This window comes from Oryzias latipes, chromosome 3, assembly GCF_053564925.1.
Source record: "Oryzias latipes strain Hd-rR chromosome 3, Olatipes_Hd-rR_3.1".
In the NCBI taxonomy this organism is placed as follows: Eukaryota; Metazoa; Chordata; class Actinopteri; order Beloniformes; family Adrianichthyidae; genus Oryzias; species Oryzias latipes.
The window spans coordinates 5592525-5614585 of NC_136239.1; the positions used below are offsets into that span (position 1 = coordinate 5592525).

Here is a 22061-nt window from a genome sequence, read left to right on the forward strand (position 1 = left end):
AAGGCAGTTTTTGCTGTGTTTTCTTTGCTGCTCCATAGATGACCTGAAATGATCATGGAATAAATTATAACGGACAACACGCCTGTATTTACATGTAGTTGTGCTCTACGTAAAGAAAAGAAAAGTGTGCCACTGGAGTAAAAAAAAAAACGTCCATTTGCAGCTTATGTTACTATAATGTTATAACAATTACAATGCATGTGGTTGGCCCTCTTTGCAAACAGTTTGGACACCACTGATGTAGATGCATTCACCTTGTCTTTGATTATTTTTTGCCATTGTTGTAAAACTTACATTTCTTTAAAAGGTTGAGCTTTTCATTCAGAACTGTGATTTGGTTGAAATGATTATTTTTCTTCCTCATCATTGTTGTTCAGTGTTAGAGGTTCCGTCCACAGCTTCTGATACGATGCGACAGTTGTCTTCTTGTTGCAGGTTTGTAAACCGGTGCAGGAAGCACAAATGTGGAAGGGGGGCTGAGGATGAAGGTTCAAACTTTCACTCGCAAAGCTTTGAACTGCCCTTCATGTGCGACATGAATTCAACTTTCCTGCTTTAGTCCCAACATCAATAAACACCAAAAGACCATCAGCAAATCCACGTTTATGTGCCGTGGAGGTGTGAAGACACAGCTGTGGTCGAGTCAGCTTCAGACGGAGTTTACGCAGGAAAAAACCCAACATCTGGGTGTATGATCGGAGCGTTGTGGGTTGGAGAACTTCTCTGTGTTCACAGTCTGCAGGGCAGAAGGTCCAGCTGGAAGCTGAGGTCATTCAGAGCGGAGGAGTTTCAAGCACAGCAGACATTCTGGCCTGATGCAGAGAAGTGAGGAATTTCATTACATTGGAAGAATGTTATCACCACATCAATCAAAGTGAGCATGGGATCCACTGCAGACATAGGCAGTAACCGCTTAACCCTGAAGGCTCCATCGTGGAGCTCGCTCGATGATGAAGCTCTGAGCCTGTCTGTCACAGAGCCAGAACCTTTAAGAGCTTACAAAAAGAGTTTTCACCGAGAACATGAATCATCTTCAGTGTCAAAGGTGCATCCTAACTTCAAGTGTCTTTTCCACTTTATGACAACTTTTTTTTCCATCTTAGATCAGCTGCAACATTCAGCTCCTGGTACTTTCGTTCCATTGTTCATTCTGAAGACGATGTACTCCAATCTTCATCCAGCAGAGCAGGTTTCCAGCTCTGATTGTGTCGTCTTCTCTAATCTAAGCACAAATTCTCCCAGTCGCCTGCTTCTGCACATATCTTGGTGTCCGGCAGCACCAGCGCTCACTGGAGTGGAAAAACATCCGGCGTGACGAACGCTGCTGATAGCAGAGTTGCAAGGGCAGCAGCAACATCTCCGAGGTTTCTGTGGGCCCACCAGCAGAAACATAATTCTGCCCGACAGCAGGAACTCTGACTGTTCAGCTCAATCAATCATAGTACGGATCGTTCCTGCAAGGCTTCACACAACATCTTCAACCGGGGATCTTAAGTGATTGTTCCACACGCTTGACACACAGCAAAAGCAGCTGGAGGTCCCTCCACCACACAGCAGAAGATCAGAGAAACTCCACAGAATCTATGGTGGTGGAAGGAACTTCCCTCGACATCTCCCAGCTGAGATTTTCTCCCAAGAAATCCTTTAAAACAGCATCAGGAATGACACAGCAAAAAGCCTGCAGGGCTCGGACCAGCTCTGCCTTTTTTTGGGAGAATTTAGTTCAGCGGTTCCATACAAGCTTCCCCTTTTAACCTGCTTTTTCAAGCGTCCGCACCGTTTACGTCATCGCCTCTGCTCGCAGCAGACAAACCATCCAGACTGTGGAACAGATCCCCTGATGGGAGTCTGCTCAGGAGTCTGCTTGAGTTCTTGGTGGAGCAAATGCTCATTTAAGCATTTAGAGGTCAGTTTTATGTCACCGTGGCTCTCAAACAGAGGAGCCAGTTAGCCGTTTTTTGCAGTAACACTTCATTTACAGAGTGTTGGGAGGGGGTGGCGCACACTGCACCTTTTCAGCGCTGCGGTAAGGGCCCCTCCCAAAGAGACAAGGGGCCCTTAAGAGCAGACCTGTTCCCCTCCCTGACGGCGACTGAGTAAACAGCACATCAGGGTTCCCACTTACACTTTCATCACACGTCAACAGGGCTTATTTCTGGACAACGGTGATGGAGCGTGCTCAGTCCGGCTGTAGTGATGACAGGGGTGTTCCTCCTGACAGCACGCTGAGCGTCCACGAGTCACCGTGATGTCAGGAGTTCCACAAACACAGCCGCTTCATCTGATTCCAGGAGCAGAGAGCAGCTTTCACAAAAACCCCGTCTGTCTGTTTTGGTCCCGTTTGCCTCCTTAGAGGATGGAGACCAGACCATGACGGTCAGCCTCTGCTGCAGGAACCCAGTTCAGAGGAGATCCTCCTAAAGCAGACCTACCAGCATCGCCCCTTCACAGCTTCCACTAGTTTTGTATTTCTGGGCTTTGGTTTTAAACAGATTTTTTCTTTTCTTAATGCTTTCACTCTTGTAGTTGTAAGAACTCTTTCTCAACTTTGTCACAGCACTTTGAAATAAAATCAGGTTTCAGAAAAGTACACTGGAAGCTGCTGACGTTTGTGTTAGTCCAGCTTGTAACCCCTTGCTGTGGATAAATGGCTTTGGCTCACCTGTTGTCGAGGTTTCCCGTCACCGTGGTGGAATCGGAGCTCCGTGATGAGCCGAGGTTCAGCTGGGCTGGAGAAGGTTCTGTTCAAAAGTCCCGGTGAGCAGCAGTGATGCTGAACTGCAGGGGGAAGAGCCCACAACATTCAGAGTCAAGCTGCTGGCAGCACAGGCAACACCTCTGGAAACCTTTCAGAATAAAAGCACCCTTTGCCCTTTACTAAAAGGATGAGGAAGAATTAAGACAGAAAGACGGGTGATGGGGGGGGGGTGTCAGTGGTCCCCCTCTCCTCTCGGTTTTAATTGCCCCTTAGACGTGTAGGACCCTTGCTTGGGGGGAGCTTGGACATCACTGCCAGCAAGCAGGAGATGTCCTCTTAGTGCTCTAACTGCCAATTGTAAGTGCACCCTTTAGTACAACCCCCCCCCACCCCCACAACAATCCACACTCCCACACACAAACACACACCCCTGAAGTTTGTGGACTAAACTGAAGTTTACAAACGTCTACATTCCTTTTTTAAGTTTGTTGGTTGTTCCATTTATGGATTTTGATTTAACATAATCACTTATTTGCGCGGGACTCAGGAGTTTTGGTTATACAGGAAACTGGATGTTTTAAATATTGAAATGTGGAGGACGTGGGGGGGAGTAATAAATGAGCAGAGGCTCCTTTTTGTGTTTGCTTGTGTAACAGGTTTCACGAATAAATGTTTAAAGGCCAACCTTTAAAATCATTTCGTTTTTGTCTTTGTAGTTTATGGTTCAAATAATAAAATAAGATTAAAATATAAAGTGACCTCATCATCATTACTTTTTTTGAATGATGAGGTTAGTGGTCTGGTTTTGTTCCCCCAAACTTCACCCTGTGCCTGACTGTGAAGCTCACCCTCACTCTGGAGTCCGAGTCCTGCTTGATTTTCCTTCTGAACTCTGAAGTCCAGGAGGACCAGAGCATGGAGGGGAGTTCGTATGCAGCTTTCTTTTTATTAAAAAGTTAGGAAAGAACGGTGGGCTGCTTCACTCAATGGAGCCCACCCACCCTGCTGACGTCGGGGTAACTGCACGTCTTTCTGCAAGGGACCTGAAGGTCACGGCTGCTGTGACGGTGAGGGGACTGCTGCAGAAACTCTGTCCGAAAAATAACAGACTCGGATTTTTGACATTTAGTGTATTAAACAACACAGCAAGATCATGACAGCTTTGTGAGTTACCCCACACAAACAGTTGGTGGGGTAACTAGCACTGACAGTTTTCTGTTCCATTCGTTTGTTCAAGTCTTTGGTTTCAGTGTCTCGACTCTTTTCCCATCAGGCTTCAATTATGTTTAATAGTTTACATTTATGACAAGCAGGATCCTGTGGACACGTGGCTCCAGAGCTACCCTCAGCCTGAGCCAGCAGCCTCCAAACAGACAAACGGGGGGAACACATCATGTGAGCATGACTGGCTGAAAAGCCTCCAATATCAGCCCCCAAAGATGGTTGGATCACGAGTAATGTCCAGATCGGCCTGTTGGTTCAAATGAAAAACTACAGATTCTTCAATCTCTAAGGTCTATACATGCTGTGCTCTTATTTTGAAGGTCAGGCAGGATGTATGGTGTTGGTGACTCATTTGCTGAGGTTCAATGGAGAAGGAAAGAAGTGGCTTTATTGGGCACAAACAAACTCAAAAGTGGTGAACCTGTCTGACTTTCTGTTTGTTTCTGTTTTGTTCTTTAGTGGTCTGTTTCTGTGTGTTTGTTTTTTTCTCTAGGCTGACTTTTTGTTTGTCTTTTTTTGTTTATCGGTGTGTTTGTCTTTGCCTTGTGTTTGTTTGAAGTGATGCTTTTTGTTTGTTGGTCTGTCACACTTTCTTTTTGTTTTCTGGCTTTTGTTTGTCTTCATGTTTTTGACATCATGTTTAAGTGTTTGTTGGTTTCTCTTTTGACTGTTTCTGACTTTTATTGTCTGTTTGTCTATTCCTTTTTTAGCCCTTATGTGTTTGTTTGTTTGTTTGTTTGTTTGTTGATCAAAAAATAGGGAGTGTCTATGTTTTAGATTTTATGGGAATTATTCAGAGGAAGACGAACTAGATGTTTAAATGCTGACAAACTGGTGTTTGTTTGTTTGTGTGTTTGTTTGTTTGTTTGTTTGTGTTTTGAAATATGAATCTGATTGTAATCATTCAAAATAAATGACAAAAGCTTAATGAATGTAAAAATGTTCTTTTTGGGAGCTAAAAACTTCAAAGTTTTAGCAGTAAAGATATTTCAGACTTTAAACAGAACTTTAAACCAAAAACTTCAGTGCTTTCGTAAACTGGTCCCAGTCCTGCAGGGAGTCGTGCCAGGAAGGACGTCTGACATCGGAAACCAAATCAAATGAGGAAATCACAAATTGAACTTTGATCAGGAACTATGAACCAAAATGAAGGATTCTTGACTTGATGACATGAAATGGAAAATTGTAATAAACTCGGACAAAAAGGGTCAAAAGCAGATGACCTGACCCAGCTGAACTGAAAACCAGACACGTGAACTGAGGAGGGCATTGGTTGTGGCCCGGGTCTACATCAACAGATCCCCATGCTGCTGTCCTACAGGGTTCTGGTGGAACCTGGCCTTCTGTTGGAAGAAGGGGAAGTTCCTCAGCAGAGATAAGAAAGGAAAGACGCGAGTGAAGGACTTAGAATGGAATTTTGAATGAAGAGGTTCTGACAGGAAAACTAGAGAGTTGATGGACAGAAGAAAAAAGGATCTTCAGCGTAATAAAGGCCAGATGGGAAGAAAGCCAGGATTAGCAGCTGTAAGATGTTTGATCATGGAGTGGATGGAAAGAGGAAAGGAGGAGAAGTGATCCTGAAGGAGGAGTTTGATAGAGGAGAGTTTGAATAGAGTGTGATGAGTCTGAAGCTGGAAGTTGAAGGTGTGATGATGAATGCTGTTTGTAGTTATGCTCCTCAGATAGAGGCAGAAGAAATTCTGAAAGGAGATGGATGAGGAGGTCCAGGCTGTGTCTAGAGAAGACAGAGCAGTGATTAGATCAGACCTCAACAGGCATGTGGGTGAAGGAAACAGAGATGATGAGAAAGTTATGAAGAAGTTTGGTGTTTATGGCCACAATGCAGAAGGACAGATGGTGGTGGACTTTGGTAATAGAATGGAAATGTGATTGAAGATGTATGCAAGAGTATGGATAAAGTGAAGAAGACATTGAAGAGAATGAAGAGTGGAAAGATTTCTAGTCCTGGCAACATACCTGTGGAGGTTTGGAAGAGTTTAGGAGACATGGCTGCAGAGTTTCTGACTGTTTAACAAGATCTTGGAGAGTGAGAGGATGATGAGGAATGAGAACAATAGATGACAGAGGAGTCCAGGTGGAGGTGGGACTGCACCAAGGGCCAGCTTTCAGCTCCTCCTTGTTTCTGTGGTGATGGATGAGGTTAGTCAGGAATCTCTGTGGATCATGATGTTTGCAGACGACACTGTGATCTATAGTGAGAACAGGGAGCAGGTGGAGGGACATCTAGAGAGGTGGAAGGAGAAGAATGAAGGTCAGCTGCAGCAAGACAGAGGATCTGTGTGTGAATGAGACGACCTCCAGAGGAACGGTGAGGTTACAGGGAGAAGAGGTGGAGAAGGTGGAGGACTTTAAGTTCTAAAGGTCAACAGTCCAGAACAGGGCTGCTCATTCTACCAGCCTGACTGTTTTCCAGCTCTCCCTGCAGTGCTTACTGCTGATTACCTGGACCAGGTGTGTTCATTCAATCAGAATGTGGAGACATCTGATTGTGCTAATCAGAAGCAAGCAAGACTTGGAGATCTGGGAAAAATTCAGGGTGGTATATCTCAAGGACCAGGAATGAGCAGCCCTGGTCTAGAACAACAGAGTGGATGAAGAGGCATCTGAAAGCAGGCTGAAACAGGTGGAGGAAGGTTTCAGGTGTGATGTGTGACTAGTTTCATCATGAATGAGAGGAAAGGTGAAGAGGACTTGGGTGAGAGCAGCCATGTTGTATCTGACTGATGTCATGAACCCTGACATGGAGACGTGTTTACCGATGCTTTTGTAGAGCTCTACTCAGAAAAAGACCAGATCTCTAAACATCATCCGTGTAGCGATCAGGCTAAAAACATGTGGTGACAGTTCCACCCACATGCACCTGGGGTGTGGGTGTGGCCTTGCGACAGACTGGCGACCTGTCAAGAATGTATCAACCTTCATCCAACAGTTTGTGGGACAGGCTCCAGCAACTTATGACCCACACAGGGATTTGGTGGGTTTAGAAAAGGGTGAATGGATGGAATTGTTGTTGGCTCATGTTGTCTTTCTCTGGTTCTATCTGTTCTACTGTTTTCCATCGTTGCTCTCTGCAACTCATCTGCACTTATGCTAGCAGTGTTTAAGACCAGATCTACCTGCCGCTAGCTCCCCGTCATTTGTGTACTACCCAGCGATGTTTTTTAGGTAATCCTATGAACCGTTTCTAATCTGTCATCTCCTCTGGTTTTCAGGCTGAACAGGAACTTTGGATGTTTCAGAGTCTCCCTCCTGTTTCTCTTGGATCAAATCAACTGTTTCTGTTCAGTCATGACAGTTTCCATGTTTTGCTTTCCTGTCACCTCAGACTCCAACCAGTCAAAGCAAATGCCCCCCCCCCCCCTTCTTAATCTTCATCTCAAAGGGAGGTTTCCACTTCACCGTCTCTTTTCTTTCGCTCAGTGCAAAGATCATGCTAAAAACGTTTCTATGTATTCCCGGCATGTCCAAAGTCCAGCTGCCCACATTCAAATTTCCACTGGTTCCTGTTATCAAATCAATAACATGCAGCCCCCAGCACTTTCTAAAACCTGTGTGTACAATTTTTTGATTGCGATTGGTTAAATTATGCTGTTGGCATTGCAGACCAGTGGCCACTTGAACTTCAGGGCCTTAAGAGCCAAAAAAGAAGAACACAATGGTTTGTACTTCTGAATAAGAAAACTATTTGTGTTACATTTAGTTTACAGTGAGACAAAATAAGTTTGCCTAATTGATACGAATGATTGTAACAATCAATTGATTTGATGGTTTGTTTGTTTTTTAGCATTTTTTATATCACTTTAAGAAAACCATGGTTGTGAATTGGGGGCTTCAAAACTTAAATGAACAGAATTTTATTCACCAAAAAGTGTATTTATTGAGACATTTTTTTTTTTCTGCTGCAGGTGCTCAGTCGACAGAGACAGTCTGGACATAGTAGGTAGTGTAACCCTGTCATAGCGAGCCCTTGTTCCAGCCAGACCTGCAGCTGAAAGTCACACAGAGTTGGAGGGGGCAGACAGCAGGATCCAAAATGAAAGTAAAAAAAAAAAACAAGGTCAACACAGACATGTGGATAAGACAAGACAAAACTAATTGTGTGCCATTTTGTAAGGAACAAATAAATATCTGCACTGTTATAAACAGCGTGTACAGATGTATGTGTGAACACACAACTACACGTACAGGACAGACCAAAAGTTTGGACACACCTGCTCATTCAAACAGTTTCCTTTTTTTCATGACTATGAAAATTGTAGAGTCACACTGAAGGCATCAAAACTCTGAATGAACACACGCGGAATTATATACATAACAAAAAAGTGTGAAACAACTGAAAAAATGTAATTTTCTAGGTTCTTCATAGTAGTCACCTTTTGATTTCATTACTGCTTTGCACACTGTTGGCATTCTCCTGATGAACTTCTAGAGGTAGTCACCTGAAGTGTTTTTCACTTCACAGGTGAGATCTGTCAGGTTTAACATGTGTGATTTCTTGCCTTATAAATGGGGTTGGGACCATCAGTTGTGTTGTGCAGATGCCAGGTGGATACACAGCTGACAGTCCTACTGAATAGACTGTTAGAATTTGTATAATGGCAAGAAAAGCAGCTAAGTACAGAAAAACGAGTGGCCATCATTACTTTAAGAAATGAAGGTCAGTCAGTCTGAAAAATTGGGAAAACTTTGATAGTGTCCCCAACTGTAGTCACAAAACCATCAAGCGTTACAAAGAAACTGGCTCACATGCGGACCGCCCCAGGAAAGGAAGACCAAGAGTCACCTCTGCTGCAGTGGATAAGTTCATCCGAGTCAGCAGCCTCAGAAATGGCAGGTTAACAGCAGCTCAGACTAGAGAGCAGGTCAATGACACACAGAGTTCTAGCAGCAGACACATCTCTACTACAACTGTTAAAGGAGACTGTGTGAATCAGGCCTTCATGGTAGAATATCTGCCAGGAAACCACTGCTAAAGAAAGGCAACAAGCAGAAGAGACTTGTTTGGGCTAAAAAACACAAGGAATGGACATTAGACCAGTGGAAATCTGTGCTTTGGTCTGATGAGTCCAAATTGGAGATTTTTGGTTCCAACCACCGTGTCTTTGTGCGACGCAGAAAAGGTGAACGGATGGACTGTACATGCCTGGTTCCCACCGTGAAGCATGGAGGAGGAGGTGTGATGGTGTGGGGGTGCTTTGCTGGTGACACTGTTGGGGATTTATTCCAAATTAAAGGCATGATGAACCAGCATGGCTACCACAGCATCTTGCAGCGGCATGCTATTCTATCCGGTTTAAGTTTAGTTGGACCATCATTTATTTTTCAATAGGACAATGACCCTAAACACACTTCCAAGCTGTGTAAGTGCTATTTGACCAAGAGGGAGAGTGATGGGGTGCTGCGCCAGATGACCTGGCCTCTACAGTCACCGGACCTGAACCCAATGGAGATGGTTTGGGGTGAGCTGGACCGCAGAGTGAAGGCAAGAGGGCCAACAAGTGCTCAGCATCTCTGGGAACTCCTTTAAGACTGTGGGAAGACCATTCCAGGTGACTACCTCTAGAAGTTCATCAAGAGAATGCCAAGAGTGTGCAAAGCAGTGATCAAAGCAAAAGGTGGCAACTTTGAAGAACTTAGAATGTGACATATTTTCAGTTGTTTTACACATTTTTTTGTTATGTATATAATTCCACATGTGTTAATTCACAGTTTTGATGCCTTCAGTGTGAATCTACAATTTTCAGTCGTGAAAATAAAGAAAACTGTTTGAATGAGAAGGTGTGTCCAAACCAAAAGGTCTGTACTGTACGCGTGCACATACACACACCAACAGACTTCATGGGCTCAAGCATGTTTTACATAAAAAGAAGGGACCTCATTAGATTCAGATTTAATTTCAAATTCAAATGAATTTTATTCTTAGAGCACTTTTCAGGGGGGAAAATAACTAAATGTGCTGTACATAAAAACAAACAAGGACAAAAAAAGCACCAATCCCCACTCATGCCATAAAATAATAAATTAGGCCCCTCATAATAAAATACATAGAAACAAACACAAATTAAAGCCGCAAGCGGCGTTGTATGGTCCACAGGTGCTACCCGCCTTCAACGCCCACCTGTACGCACCACAACCGCGCCATCGCTGCCCACATCTACGCAGCACCGCCGCCCTGACTGCCCACTTTTTATCAAGGTTTGTCAAAGCTGCTTATGCTAATAATGCCAACAATGATAGTTGAGCTAATGTGGCCAAAAGTGCTAGCATTGCAGGGCTCCAGAATAACTTTTTTCACTAGGAGCACTGTGGCCCCAAAATAAAAATGTTAGTGGCACAACCAGAAAATTTAGGGGCGCATACTGTAAATCAACATGCAAAAACCAAATCTACTAATTTCCACTGTATTACTAATAAATACTTTAATAATAGATGCAGAAATTACAATGTGCTGTTTCAAATTCAGTGTCACATTTTATGCTGCACTTTTCAAGATGAAACACCAAAGTAAACTGACAGCACCATCGCTGTAATGACAGTACAAATAGTAAACAAAATACCATACATTGAGAATTAAAATAGTGCTTAGTATTTCACCTTAACCCCCCAGCCTGGTCTCCCCATAGATCCGTCTATCGTTGCATTTTCCCACGTGTTTTAAGTGCGTCTAAGACGAAATCTTGTTGGTGCTCGCACGTGTTTAATGTTAAAGCCCCGTTAGCTGTCACGCATGTAGGTGTGGGACATTTATTCACCTCAGCTGACCATCTCCTGCGGTAGCGGTGTGCTGCCGTAACAGCCGCACATGGGAACCGTTTGGTTGGGGTTGATACCCAACCGCGCGCCTACCCAACCCAACCCTCCTCAGGGTGACCGGGTCTGTGCGGCCCAGAGAAAAGTTCAGCTCGGACTGCATGCATTTAGAAAATTACGAGCGAATAAATACATTCTAAAAAGGAAAGTAAGGAACTCCTTAAGGCCCGTACACACCGGGACGAATATTCGCCAGGCGTTATTCGCCAGCGTTTTTCGCCACGTCTTTTGTGTTCACACCCAGGAGATTTTCGCTGACGATGAGCTGAGCGAACATGCAATTTCATTCCCTGACATTAGATGGCGCTTAATGTAAAACAGAAATACTCCTGTACACAAGGTGGCGCTGCGCAACTTTACGATTCTTAAAGTCGCTTTTCACTCAGAAGAAGAGAGCAAGTATTTACGCGCTTGTCAGAATCATACAAAGAAAACATGAATATTTCAAGCATCAGTAGCTCCAACTGGTGCTTGGTTCGGGGATATTTTAGAATGTCTGTCATTATTTCTTTGCGGCTGTGTAGATGCAACTCGGCATCTATCTTCTTCGCTGGTATGTGTGCTCAGCAAGGCAGTTTTGTGTTTGAGCGCCCCCAAGTTGTGTTTTACTGTAACTTCAGAAGCTCCAGACACGTGTGCAAAAGCGCAATTCTCATTGGTCGAATAGATTTCGACGCGACGCGTTGAAAAAAAAAATCGAACCCGAGGCGTTTTTTTTTTTTGACGCTTTGGCGCGTGGCGTTTTTTCGCGTCGGTGTGCACACTCACATTGGTGCCCTTTGTTTAGTCACGAAGCGTTAAACGTCGGCGAAAATCGCCGGCGAAATTCGTCCCGGTGTGAACAGGCCTTTAATGTGGTCCAGGGAGGGGGCTGTCAGGTGTCCTGTTTAAATGTTCCCCTGCTTTCAAGCCCGGTCATTGTCACGCCCCCAAGAGTCATTTACCCCACCGTCATTCATACAAACTGGCGGGCCGCATTAACACTACACTGCTGTAGACTCTGGCACTGGTACACTAGCCGCAGGTCGGAAGAACAAATCAATAGATGGCTTACCCATAGCTCAGACTTGCGCACATATCAGGTTGTGATGATATTTGTCTCCGTTCCCTTCCCACAGATGTTTATGCACGCTCGATTATCTCTAGGCCCCTCCCCCTCCCCGCATTTAAGCCACTTACACTGGCCATTCCTTATTCTTCTCACACGCATTGGCCGCCTCACAGACAGGCATCACTCAATGAAACGCGAGTGTGTGCCCGCGTTTCATGAGTGTGTGTGTGTTTACGTGCATGTGTGCTCGCTTCTCATTGATTATTTCATTGCTCATTTCATTGATCATTGACGTGCCCCTTCCACGTTTAATGTTTAAAAAATACGGAGGGTGGGAGAGGCAAATTTACTGGTGGCACATGTGCGACTGGATGTAAAATTCAGTCGCACACTCTCAAATTTTGGTCGCAGTCTGGAGCCCTGCATTGAGATCTGCATCATCAACCGACTCAGAAAAACCCATTATTTAAAATGCTAATTATGTTAAGCATGTTAGTTATGCTAATTACGCTAATGCATTGCGATCAGCATCATCAACTCTCTCAGAAAAACACATTGCCTAAAATGCTTCTTATGGTAACTATGCTAGCTATGCTAATGTGGCTAAAAGTATTAGCTTAGCGATCAGCATTATCAACTCACTCAGAAAAACTCATTGCTCCATTGGTAAGAACTACATGTGATAAATTGATCTAAATCAACTTTTTTCAAAATGGCGGCTTTTCTATTGATTTTATCACCATAGCAACCATTTTATATTTTGGTCATGACGGGGATGACGAACAGATTGACGTCAGTTTCAGACAAATCGGAAAAGGTAAACTTTTTGATGTCCTTAGCAACAGAGGTTTTTTGCTAACCGCGTCCACATTCCTTATATGTCCATATCCAGTGTTTTTCATTATATTCAGTTCCAGCCATTGATGCATGCATTCAATTTTCACAGTATTTCATTGAAAGACATGGGAGTTATAACAGTGCGCCACATTTACTAGCTCGCCAAGCGCACAAACTTGTAATTCTAACATTTTTTCCAGAGTAGCTTGTCATTGATGCCCAAGAAGTTACTGGACGATTGCTAAAAATTTGTAAAATTTGGTACTATGCTACTTTGGATTTTTTTGTCCTAAATTGCTTTTTTTGAAAATACAAGATGGCGGCCTTTTCCTAAAGTCAAAAGTCAACAAAACTCCATAGGTCATTGTAGACTAACGCTAGCAACATGTGGGTTAAATTTCATGAAAATCTAAATTTATTCTATTTTTTTATTTCCATTTTCCCATTTGTGTAAAAACGCGTAAGTCGCGAAATCGCAGATTTTGGCACAAACTGGCTGCCAAACTGTAGGTCGTGTTGCCATCATGTAATGTTTTCATACCTTTTGGATACATCTGAAAAGAATAATTTGGTTTCGTTAGCCGATTGTAAAAAAAAAAATCCGAATTTTTTTATTTGTAGCAGTCAGCACTTTTTTTTGCGACTGTTTTTTGTTTACTACGCCCATATTCCTTTGTCGATCTTGTCATATGTTACTTTGTTGTGTTCCGCGTGGGCCAGGGAAACGCATATTTCGTTTTCACGACATTCCGTTAAAAAATGTGCGAGCTAGCTAAAGTCGCAACAGTTGCAAAATATCCGCCAAGCCATAGGTCGTGTGGCCTTCCCATAATGATTTCAAAATTTTCTTGGGATATCCCCAATACGTGTGTTTTGGTTTTGTAAGTGTATTTTGGCATAATTTTTTTTCAGCCCCATACGGGATTTTCGGCCCATTCATTTTTTTTTTTTGATGGGATCGCTCGCTGTGATGTCATCGTCTTCGTGGTGGTGACGTTCAAAGGCGCCAAATCATTCCAACTGCGAAAACAATCTGATCCTTGCAGTCAGTGACTGCTGCTGCGGGCCATAATAAAAGAGAAGTGAGTATGAGAAAGCTAAACTAAAGAGAGATTCAGATTTCAAGAACTTTTTTGACCCAAATGGAACAATCGAGCAAGCATATTAAACTCATAGATACACACTCATACACACACACTCACACACACACACCTACACACCCACGCACACACACACAAACACACACATGTACACAACACTCAAAAGTATGTGACACATGACTGAACGTGAACAGAATCATTAACTGTCCTCCAGTGGAGGCCATTCGCACTTACCTTCCTCCACCACTAGAGGCCGCCATTCTTCGGTCATTGTTTATGACGGGTTTTGGCTTATCCCATTGGCTAACACGGCTCCCGTCACTCCTTTGTACACGCCCATCTTTTCTGTCATTGGCTGTTTGAGATGTCCATCCTCCAAACCAATATAAACACTTAAAGCTAACTCTGTCAACGAGAGCCCTCCGGACCGAACCGTAAAGAAGTTTGCAGTAAGATCCGGTTCTCTCTTCTTTAACTGTTACCCGTGAAGCGTGGATGGCGCTAGGACCGTCTTGGTGTCGGTTCGGAACTGCCGTTATATCCGTGTTTTCGGGGCTCAGCTAGCGCTAGCTAGTAGTTGGTGCTCTGTTGGTTGGTGGTGTGAGCTCGCGCTCGGCTTTGGCTCAGACCCGCGCGCTGTCACGGTGCCCACCCTCCATGTTGTCATGTAGTCATTTTTATTTTAACAAAGTCCGGTTAAGCTCGTGTTATTTCGTGAGTTGTTTGTTTATTATCATGTTTTTTTTTATTATTGAATGTGACCCTGCGCTGCTGCGCACTAATGTACTACGCATGCGCCCTGTCTCCTTCACATCATTATCATAGTTTGTTTTTGTTCATTTCCGCTGCGTGAGAAATTTAAAATCATTTTGTTATATTTAACCCTAAATAAAGCTGGTAGGCCAATAAGAGAGGAGGCTGGTGGCGCAGAGGTTGTGATGGAGGAGGTGTATGAAGATCTGCTGTGTCACCTGTGCAGCCACTGACAGAGAGACAGCAGGACGCTTCAGAAAGGCATATAATGGCACAGCTGCTGCTGTGGGAGCAGTATTTGTCAGCTGACGGGTGACTGGGCTGCTGCTTCTTCAGATGGTTAGTGGCCGCCTCAGTGAAGCAACAGTTTACCGATAAACAGGAGCTGGTGGTTTCACTGTTTACTGTGCTCAGTCCCTAAACAGGGGAAGGTGACACATCAAATATTGCATAAAAATGGTATTCAGTTCAGCTTGACGTTGATATACAAGATAACAATATATGAAGTGACTGGGACAATCATTCTGTGAATCTGGTTTGACATTTTTTAACAGGTACACCTCTTGAGGGGCTGGGCAACCCCTGATGTCACTTCCTGTCACTTGTGTTTTATTAGCAATGTTAGAGCATTTGGGATGTTTTCAGGTCTGCCTCCAACCTTTTAGTCGTGTCGTATGAATAAAAACCAGAGCAGTAGAAACGCTGCAAAAGGTTTCATTGATCTGCAGAAGCGCACTCCGGATGACGATGAGCTTCTACGCGTTCAAAACCGCCACGCTCTGCTGCCTGAAGGCTGGAGCATCGAAAGGAGAGTCCTCAGAGATGGCGAGGATTCAAACACTGCACCCCCAGCACCAATTAAGACTGTTGGAGCTTCTCGGGCCTGATTCCTGTCAGACCTGCTGGATCCAGAAACCATTTCAGCAGCAGCCGAAAGTCTGCATGGTGCATCTGAAGAAATTCAGTCTGAAAGACGCTGGGAGAGGTCCATGCTCCACACATGAAGGAAACTGTAGGCGGGAGAGAATCGTCTCAGGAGTGAAGGAGGACTCGGCCAGGAGGTCAGCAAAAAAAGCTGAAGATGGACAGAAAGCCAGGCCTCACTGGACTCGGTTCAGGTCCAACAGTCGGAGAGAAACTTTTGGACACAAACGGGACGAGACGGGAGACATAAAGACTGCAGGTTTGCTTCTGTATTTAGCAAAAAAGCCCACAAAGGAGGTGTTGGATGCCGACTGAGCAAAGAGGTCAGCAGGAACTCAGAAGGCTGCAGCGTCCTGTGAAGGTTTTCAGTGCTGGGAGCTTAGTTCAAGGTTCCTGAAGCTTCCTGCGTTGTTTTGTCGTCAGGTTTGACCCAAACATGTGAGATTGGGATCAGTTAATGTTTGTGCAGTTCTACTGAGCCCCCGCTGGTTGTAATAATTGTCTTCGGTGATGACCTGCTGCTCTGTCTGAGGTCATCTGAGGTCCCCGCTTGTGTCAGTGCTGATGAAGATCTGCTTCATCATCTCCTCAGTTCGACTCAAACGGTCTTGACTTTGAGGGAACTTCAGGGCTTCACCGTGAACTTTTTGTCTTCATGCAGGCTGAATGTTCCTTTTTTTTCTGCAGGACAGCGGCTCACGGAGGTGCAGGGGAAACTGCAGCCTCCCCCATCAGCTGAAGGCGTCCCCCAACATGTGACTCCCATCACAACCTTCCATATTTCAGCCCCTCCTTGGCTCGGCCTCCTCCCGCTGCTCATACAGTAGCTCTGCTGTGCGGACGGAGCAGAGTGGACCCGCCCCCTCCCTCAGGCCCTCTGCCTTTCGGCTGCAGCCTGCTCCGGCGGCGTGTTGGTGTACGATGGCGTGGCGGGATGCTAAAGACAGCTGCGGGGGACTGTGATGTCAGAGCCCAACAGCCCAGGCGAGAGCCCGTTTGGCGCTCCCAGATTCTTTGTGGGCTGCGAGGACGATGAGAGCGAGGCCTTGGAGGAGCACATGAGGACAGACATGGAGCTGTATGAGGACGACGAAGACTCAGACTCGGTGAGAGACGCATTAAAAAACAACAGTTCTGTTGTCCCATTCTGTGTCTCATGAAGACCCACATGCAGTCCCGCCCCCTCGTTCAGAGGACGTTCTAATGCTGCAGCTCCAGAAGAGACAAGGAGATTCATCGATCCCGCCACAGGGAAAAGGCTTTGTTACCATTGCTCCAAAAACAGCAGATGATAAATGGCACTAAAATGCAATAAATAACACAATGTAGTGTCTAAAAGCTGACGGAAAGAAAGATCCGCTCCATCCTGCAGCGAGGTCTTAAGGTCTCGATCTAAGGAGCTCCTCATTGCTCACGCAGTCTTCTTCAGGGGGTGGCGATGAGGAGGAGGGTTTGTCCATGAAAGATTCCCGTTTATGTTGCCTCCGCCTCGCACCCACCACCGTCACAGACTGGAGGGGGCATCCCAGAACGGAATCAGATCTCTGCACCAGTTTGTCGATCCTCTTCTGATATTTATGCCGCCACGTTGTGCACAAAACTGGTTAGAATCTGGGCCAATCAGCAGCAGTTTAATGGCAGCTTTGTCACGCTAAACTGAAACTTATTTGAGCAAAATCAAAGGTAGGAAAAAAGCGAGATGACACACTATGCACACAATAGCTTTTGTTTGCAAATGCAAAGATATCTTTTGAAAGCCGATATTTAATATTTTCATTTGCAACTCACTCCATATTCCTGTTCCTGTCAGTACATCCACCCCCTTCAGCAGCTCACTCCATAGACGAGGGCAGATACAACAACACCATCATAAAAGACATCGGAGTCCTGCGAACTCTGGAGGAGCCCAGTCTCCTCGGCCTCTCCTGCGATCTCTGGTCGCTTCTCATTTTGTTGTTGCCAAGCGACAACAGCTGACCGTGTAAACCATGTGGAAAACAGCCCAAAAAAGAGTAGCAGGCATGCCTCTGCACTCACAACACGTACAAAACAAATGTCCACACACATGGAGAAACAAGAGAACAAACAACACAACCCAAAAACAAGTCAGCTAACATGGAGCTATAGGAACTGGTAGCTACCGTGGTGCCTGTTGGGAAAGACAAAGGCCCACCGTAGTCCAGTGCTGTGTCCGAAATTCCCACCTTACTAAAAAAAGTATATAGTGCCCTGAATTTTAAAAGCAATTTGGACACCATGCTCACTACTTTTGTTTTAAACAGTGGATGTGACGTCATCGATTTCAAAGTTAAAATCTACTTAATATGAGCGTTTTGTGACAATTATTTATGAGTCAACTCATAGTGATTTGTGCCAAAAAAAAGCAGAAAACTGCACATTACTAATGTTGAGCTTATCGACTGTATATGAGACCTGGACCAGGTGACTTCTCTCCCCTGGCGTTCCAAACAGGAAGTACATGCTGACTCTAAGAAATCCCATAGACTCTACAGAGAAACAAACAGCTGTTGCTCAGCCATTCTATTGGTCAGAATAACCTTTCTTGCCCTAATAACTTTTTAACGTGTTCTTCACAATCCTCATTTTTTTCATCATAGTTTTCAAACTGTGGTTGACCGAAACTGATGTCTCAATAAAAGTGGGTGGAGCCTGCCAGCCCCCACATTGAATGCTTGAAAGCATTTGACAGATTTCGTGTTGCCCACCTTCAAGTGGTAGGGGTGTGGCCTCCAACAAGCACGCTCCTGATAGGTGAGAGTGGTTGCCATAGAAATGTAGACTCAGACCGACTCGGACCAATCCCTGCTTACTGAAGACTTATCGCTCCAACGTGGCGGCGCCCGTTTCGTGAAAACATGGCGACTGAATGGACTTCATGTGGTTGGAGCTGGAAGTAAACCGTTTTCTACGGGTGGCGTCACACTTGCTCTGTCCAGGTCTTTGATACAGTCAATGGGCCCGTTCTCAGCATCTAATAATGACACCAACCCTGAGCATTAGGGGGCTCTGGGGGGGCAGGCGTGTCCTGGCTGTGGACTGCAGACAGCTTGGGCTCTCGTAGGGACGCCTGTCACACTAACACAGTAGTTTTCAAACATTTTCTCTTGTTTCCCCCCTTTGGAGGTGTAAAAATGTTCATCCCCCCACCCCCCCCAACGTTGACAAAATAAGCCAAATGTGTTTAATACCATATCAACATCTTACACATTCCTGCTGCTAGAGACTAGAAATAAATAAATAAAGGATCGTTCACTTTGTAAGAACAAAAACATTGAAGCTATGTGCAAAAAGAAACACAAAGTTGTGTCAACGGCTGCCATTTGCCTGCTTTGTGCCACACATCATTTCAAAACAAAATCCTGCTCAATATTGAGCCTAGCTCTGCTCTTTGTTTCCAAAGTGGCAACAGCAGAAAATCTCACATATGGCCCCAGCCTTCTGCCCCATGAGTGGATGCTCCATCTCCACACCCACCCAGACAGAATTCAGGGAGTATCTGAGCTGTAAACCTCATCATCACGGTGGAGTCTGACGAGATTTCAGTGAACTGATCCTCCTCAGCAAAGCTCAGATCAGCAGCTGCTGCTGTGCTAAAATAATCTCTGAACCAGTCATTTTGAGCACTGTAGTCTGGGAAATATTTAAGGAAAGAATCCGCGCAGGGAAGACATGTACAAAGTGAATGATCCTTTACACTAGAGCTGCACGATATGAGGAAAACTCGAGATATGCGATATTAGTGATGAGTATTGCGATGACGATATAACTTGCGATAAGTGAACAAATAGCAAAAACAACAAAAACATTTCCATTTTACTGCAAAAGTTTAATTTAAATAAGAATCAAAATACCTTAAATTATGCTCCAAATGACTCTTGTCTAATTAGGAGGGCAACGTCTAGCATAAAAGCTCCATCCGATTGGTCAAGAATGTGAAGGGCTCCATCTGATTGGTCAAATGGATAATGGGATTTATTCAATTCATTAAATAGTTCAAACTGCCATAAGATTGTTTTAGCACTTTTAAGGTTTACCATTTATTGCGACTTTTGCGATATGGATATTGCACAGCTTGAAATCGCGATAACGATAAATTTGCGATTAATTGTGCAGGCCTACTTTACACAATATAAATAAGTGAAATAAAGGTTCATTCACTGTTCAGTTCTTTAAGATGAACTTTATCACTTTTTTTCTTAACTCCAAAAATGGCGACTGACAGCGTGTGGTTTCAGCACACACACACACACACACACACACACACACACACACACACTCATCCCACAACACGTGCATTTCTCCATCGGTACTGGTAGCATTATTGTTACTATAAGACGTTAGAACCGCCGTTAACAACAATAATTGCGTCTTCAAAGTCACACATAGGATCAGGTTCATGTAATTGATGTAAGACCCACGGATATGCGGGCCTGAAGCGCCGTTTTTTATGTTCCACCGCGGAAAAAGCTCTGACCTCCAAACATTATTCCCTCCTCCTCCCCTCCCAGCCTTCCCCCACCGGGTGAGATGCTGCACTAACAGGTTTCTCTCTGCTTCATCCAGCCCCCGGAGCGACAGATCGTCATGGGGATCTGTTGCATGATGAAGAAGTCCAAGTCCAAGCCGATGACTCAGATCCTGGAAAGGCTCTGCAAGTTTGAGTACATCACCGTGGTCATCTTTCCAGAGGACGTCATTCTGAACGAGCCCGTGGACAGATGGCCTTTGTGCGACTGCCTCATCTCCTTCCACTCCAAGGGTACGGCAAGCCCCACCTGCACCCGGCTAAAGGATGGGCTCAGTTTGATTTCATTTTCCATAGCAGCGTCTGCATCGTTAGACCATATGTCTGCTGTTTCCCAAGAGCTGTGCACGCGCTTCTGGTTCTGCCCCCACAGCTTTGGGCTTTACTCCCACAGTTCACATTCCTGTTGATGAGCTGTTTTCTAGAGATTTGTTGTTTTTTCTCCTCATAAATTGTCATTTTTAATAAAGTTGTAGCTCACCGTCATTCACAGATAAAGCTGCTGTCGCATATGCAACTGCAGCCGCATATGCAACTGCAGCCGCATGGGCAGAATCCTCAACATTAGACTTTTCTGAAAATTGAATGCAGACGGTGGCAGTCAGTCAGTCAGTCAGTCAGTCAGTCAGTCAGTCAGTCAGGCGTGATGTCATCAGCACCAAAATGGGCAACAGCCGGGCGGTCACAGCCGGATCTCCAGCCGGCAGCAGCCGTCCATATCGAGTGCAACCGGCCGCCCAGTATCGCACAATGTTCGCACATTCCCAGTACACAAGAAAATGTGTGCAGCACACAAAATAAAATGACATAATACCTACATACACAATTATAGTATCTACGTGAAAAACAAAGTTACAAACTATTTCATGAGAGGTGCGGCGTCCACGGACAAACGGAACGGATCATTAACATGAAAGATGGGAATTGACTCGCGGTCGGCTGGGAACTGTTCTTTGTTTCCTTTTTTTTTTCTCCCTCCCCAAGTTTCACACGTCCACATAAACGCTCAGACAAGCCCATCCTTCTTATTTCAGATGCAAACGTCACATGAGTTGTGCACACCAGATTTACGTGAGTACGTCGCAAAAAAAGGAGGAAAGGGCAGCCTCAGAGACGCTGGGTGGATGCTTACAGTGGTCCTCAAGAGAGCTTCTGCGTCTAGACCAGAGGTGAGCCCACCTCTGGTCTAGTCAGACACATGCAAAACTGGAAGGAACGCCCCTGCCACTGGAGGCTGACCAACCTGGTTGCCGTTGAATGTTAACTTTTTCTTAAAACCCTCAGCAGCCGTTGCACGGTATGTTTAAATGCGACCGCCGCCCGATTACAAGTGCCACCATGTGGCCACTGTGTGGACACCTGCCGAATTTGCTTAAGAAAACTGGTATTTAGGTCGCCGCGCTATATAGTGTACTATATATTGCCATATGTGACCTCCGTAGCTTTAACAAACATGCAGGATAACCAAAGCCACCTGTGTTCAGTATTTGCGTAGACTGATGTTCAAATGGCTTAATATTGTTGAATACAAACTGGATGGGGGGACTCTGGTCTCTCAAATAAGGGTTAAAGCCTTTACGTTGTGGGGCTAGAGTGTTTCTGTTGTGCAGTTACATTCATCCCAATTTATGTTTGAAAGACTTGTTTTTTTTAATGAGACAGAAAGCTTTGCGGTAAATAAATAATATTTTCAAGCTGGACAAGCAGGGAGGGGCTTCTCTTTCCTTCGCTTCTGTATGTCCGCCATCTACAGCGGGAAGAGGCGTGGCGAAAAATGTCCAAGGCGTGCAAATCTGGCGCATCTTTTTCGTTCACAGCTCTATTCCGATATACGAAAAACTTGGGCTGAATCCGAATTCTTCCCCCACCTGTCCAGCTCCTCCCTCCCCCTACGTTTAGCCCTCCAAGCGGACAGTTATGGAAAAATAGCGTCTTGAAATTAAAGAGGTTACTACCACTCGATGATGTCATCAATATTCGCAGGTGAGCCATGTTAGCGTGCAGCTGCCAGCGCTCGGAAAATACATTAAAATTTTTTATTTTATTTTAAAAAGTCATTACTTGGACTTAAATGTAAATGTTTGTACTTCAGAGAAC

General features: G+C 44.8%; 2 protein-coding genes across 20 annotated transcripts in view; one reads left to right on the plus strand and one right to left on the minus strand.

Moving 5' to 3' along the window:
• The window catches only part of LOC101165132 (uncharacterized), a 45180-nt gene extending 31066 nt beyond the window's left edge, over nt 1-14114 (minus strand). For all 4 annotated transcript variants that reach the window (XR_013654757.1, XM_078944131.1, XM_078944130.1 and 1 more), the window contains exons 1-2: nt 13976-14114; nt 2663-2778 (exon numbers count right to left, since the gene is read on the minus strand). The gene's annotated coding sequence lies outside the window, so the exon portion shown is untranslated. The remainder of the gene's footprint in view (nt 1-2662; nt 2779-13975) is intronic.
• The window catches only part of ppip5k1a (diphosphoinositol pentakisphosphate kinase 1a), a 42406-nt gene continuing 34396 nt past the window's right edge, over nt 14052-22061 (plus strand). For 15 of the 16 annotated variants that reach the window (XM_078944134.1, XM_078944141.1, XM_078944136.1 and 12 more), the window contains exons 1-3: nt 14052-14190; nt 16106-16524; nt 20003-20198. In XM_078944134.1, coding sequence (XP_078800260.1) covers nt 16381-16524; nt 20003-20198 — 340 coding nt within the window. In that variant the 5' untranslated portion in view covers nt 14052-14190; nt 16106-16380. Of the gene's footprint in view, nt 14191-14638; nt 14834-16105; nt 16525-20002; nt 20199-22061 lie in introns of those variants that run through there. The other variant, XM_078944135.1, reaches the window with a different exon arrangement.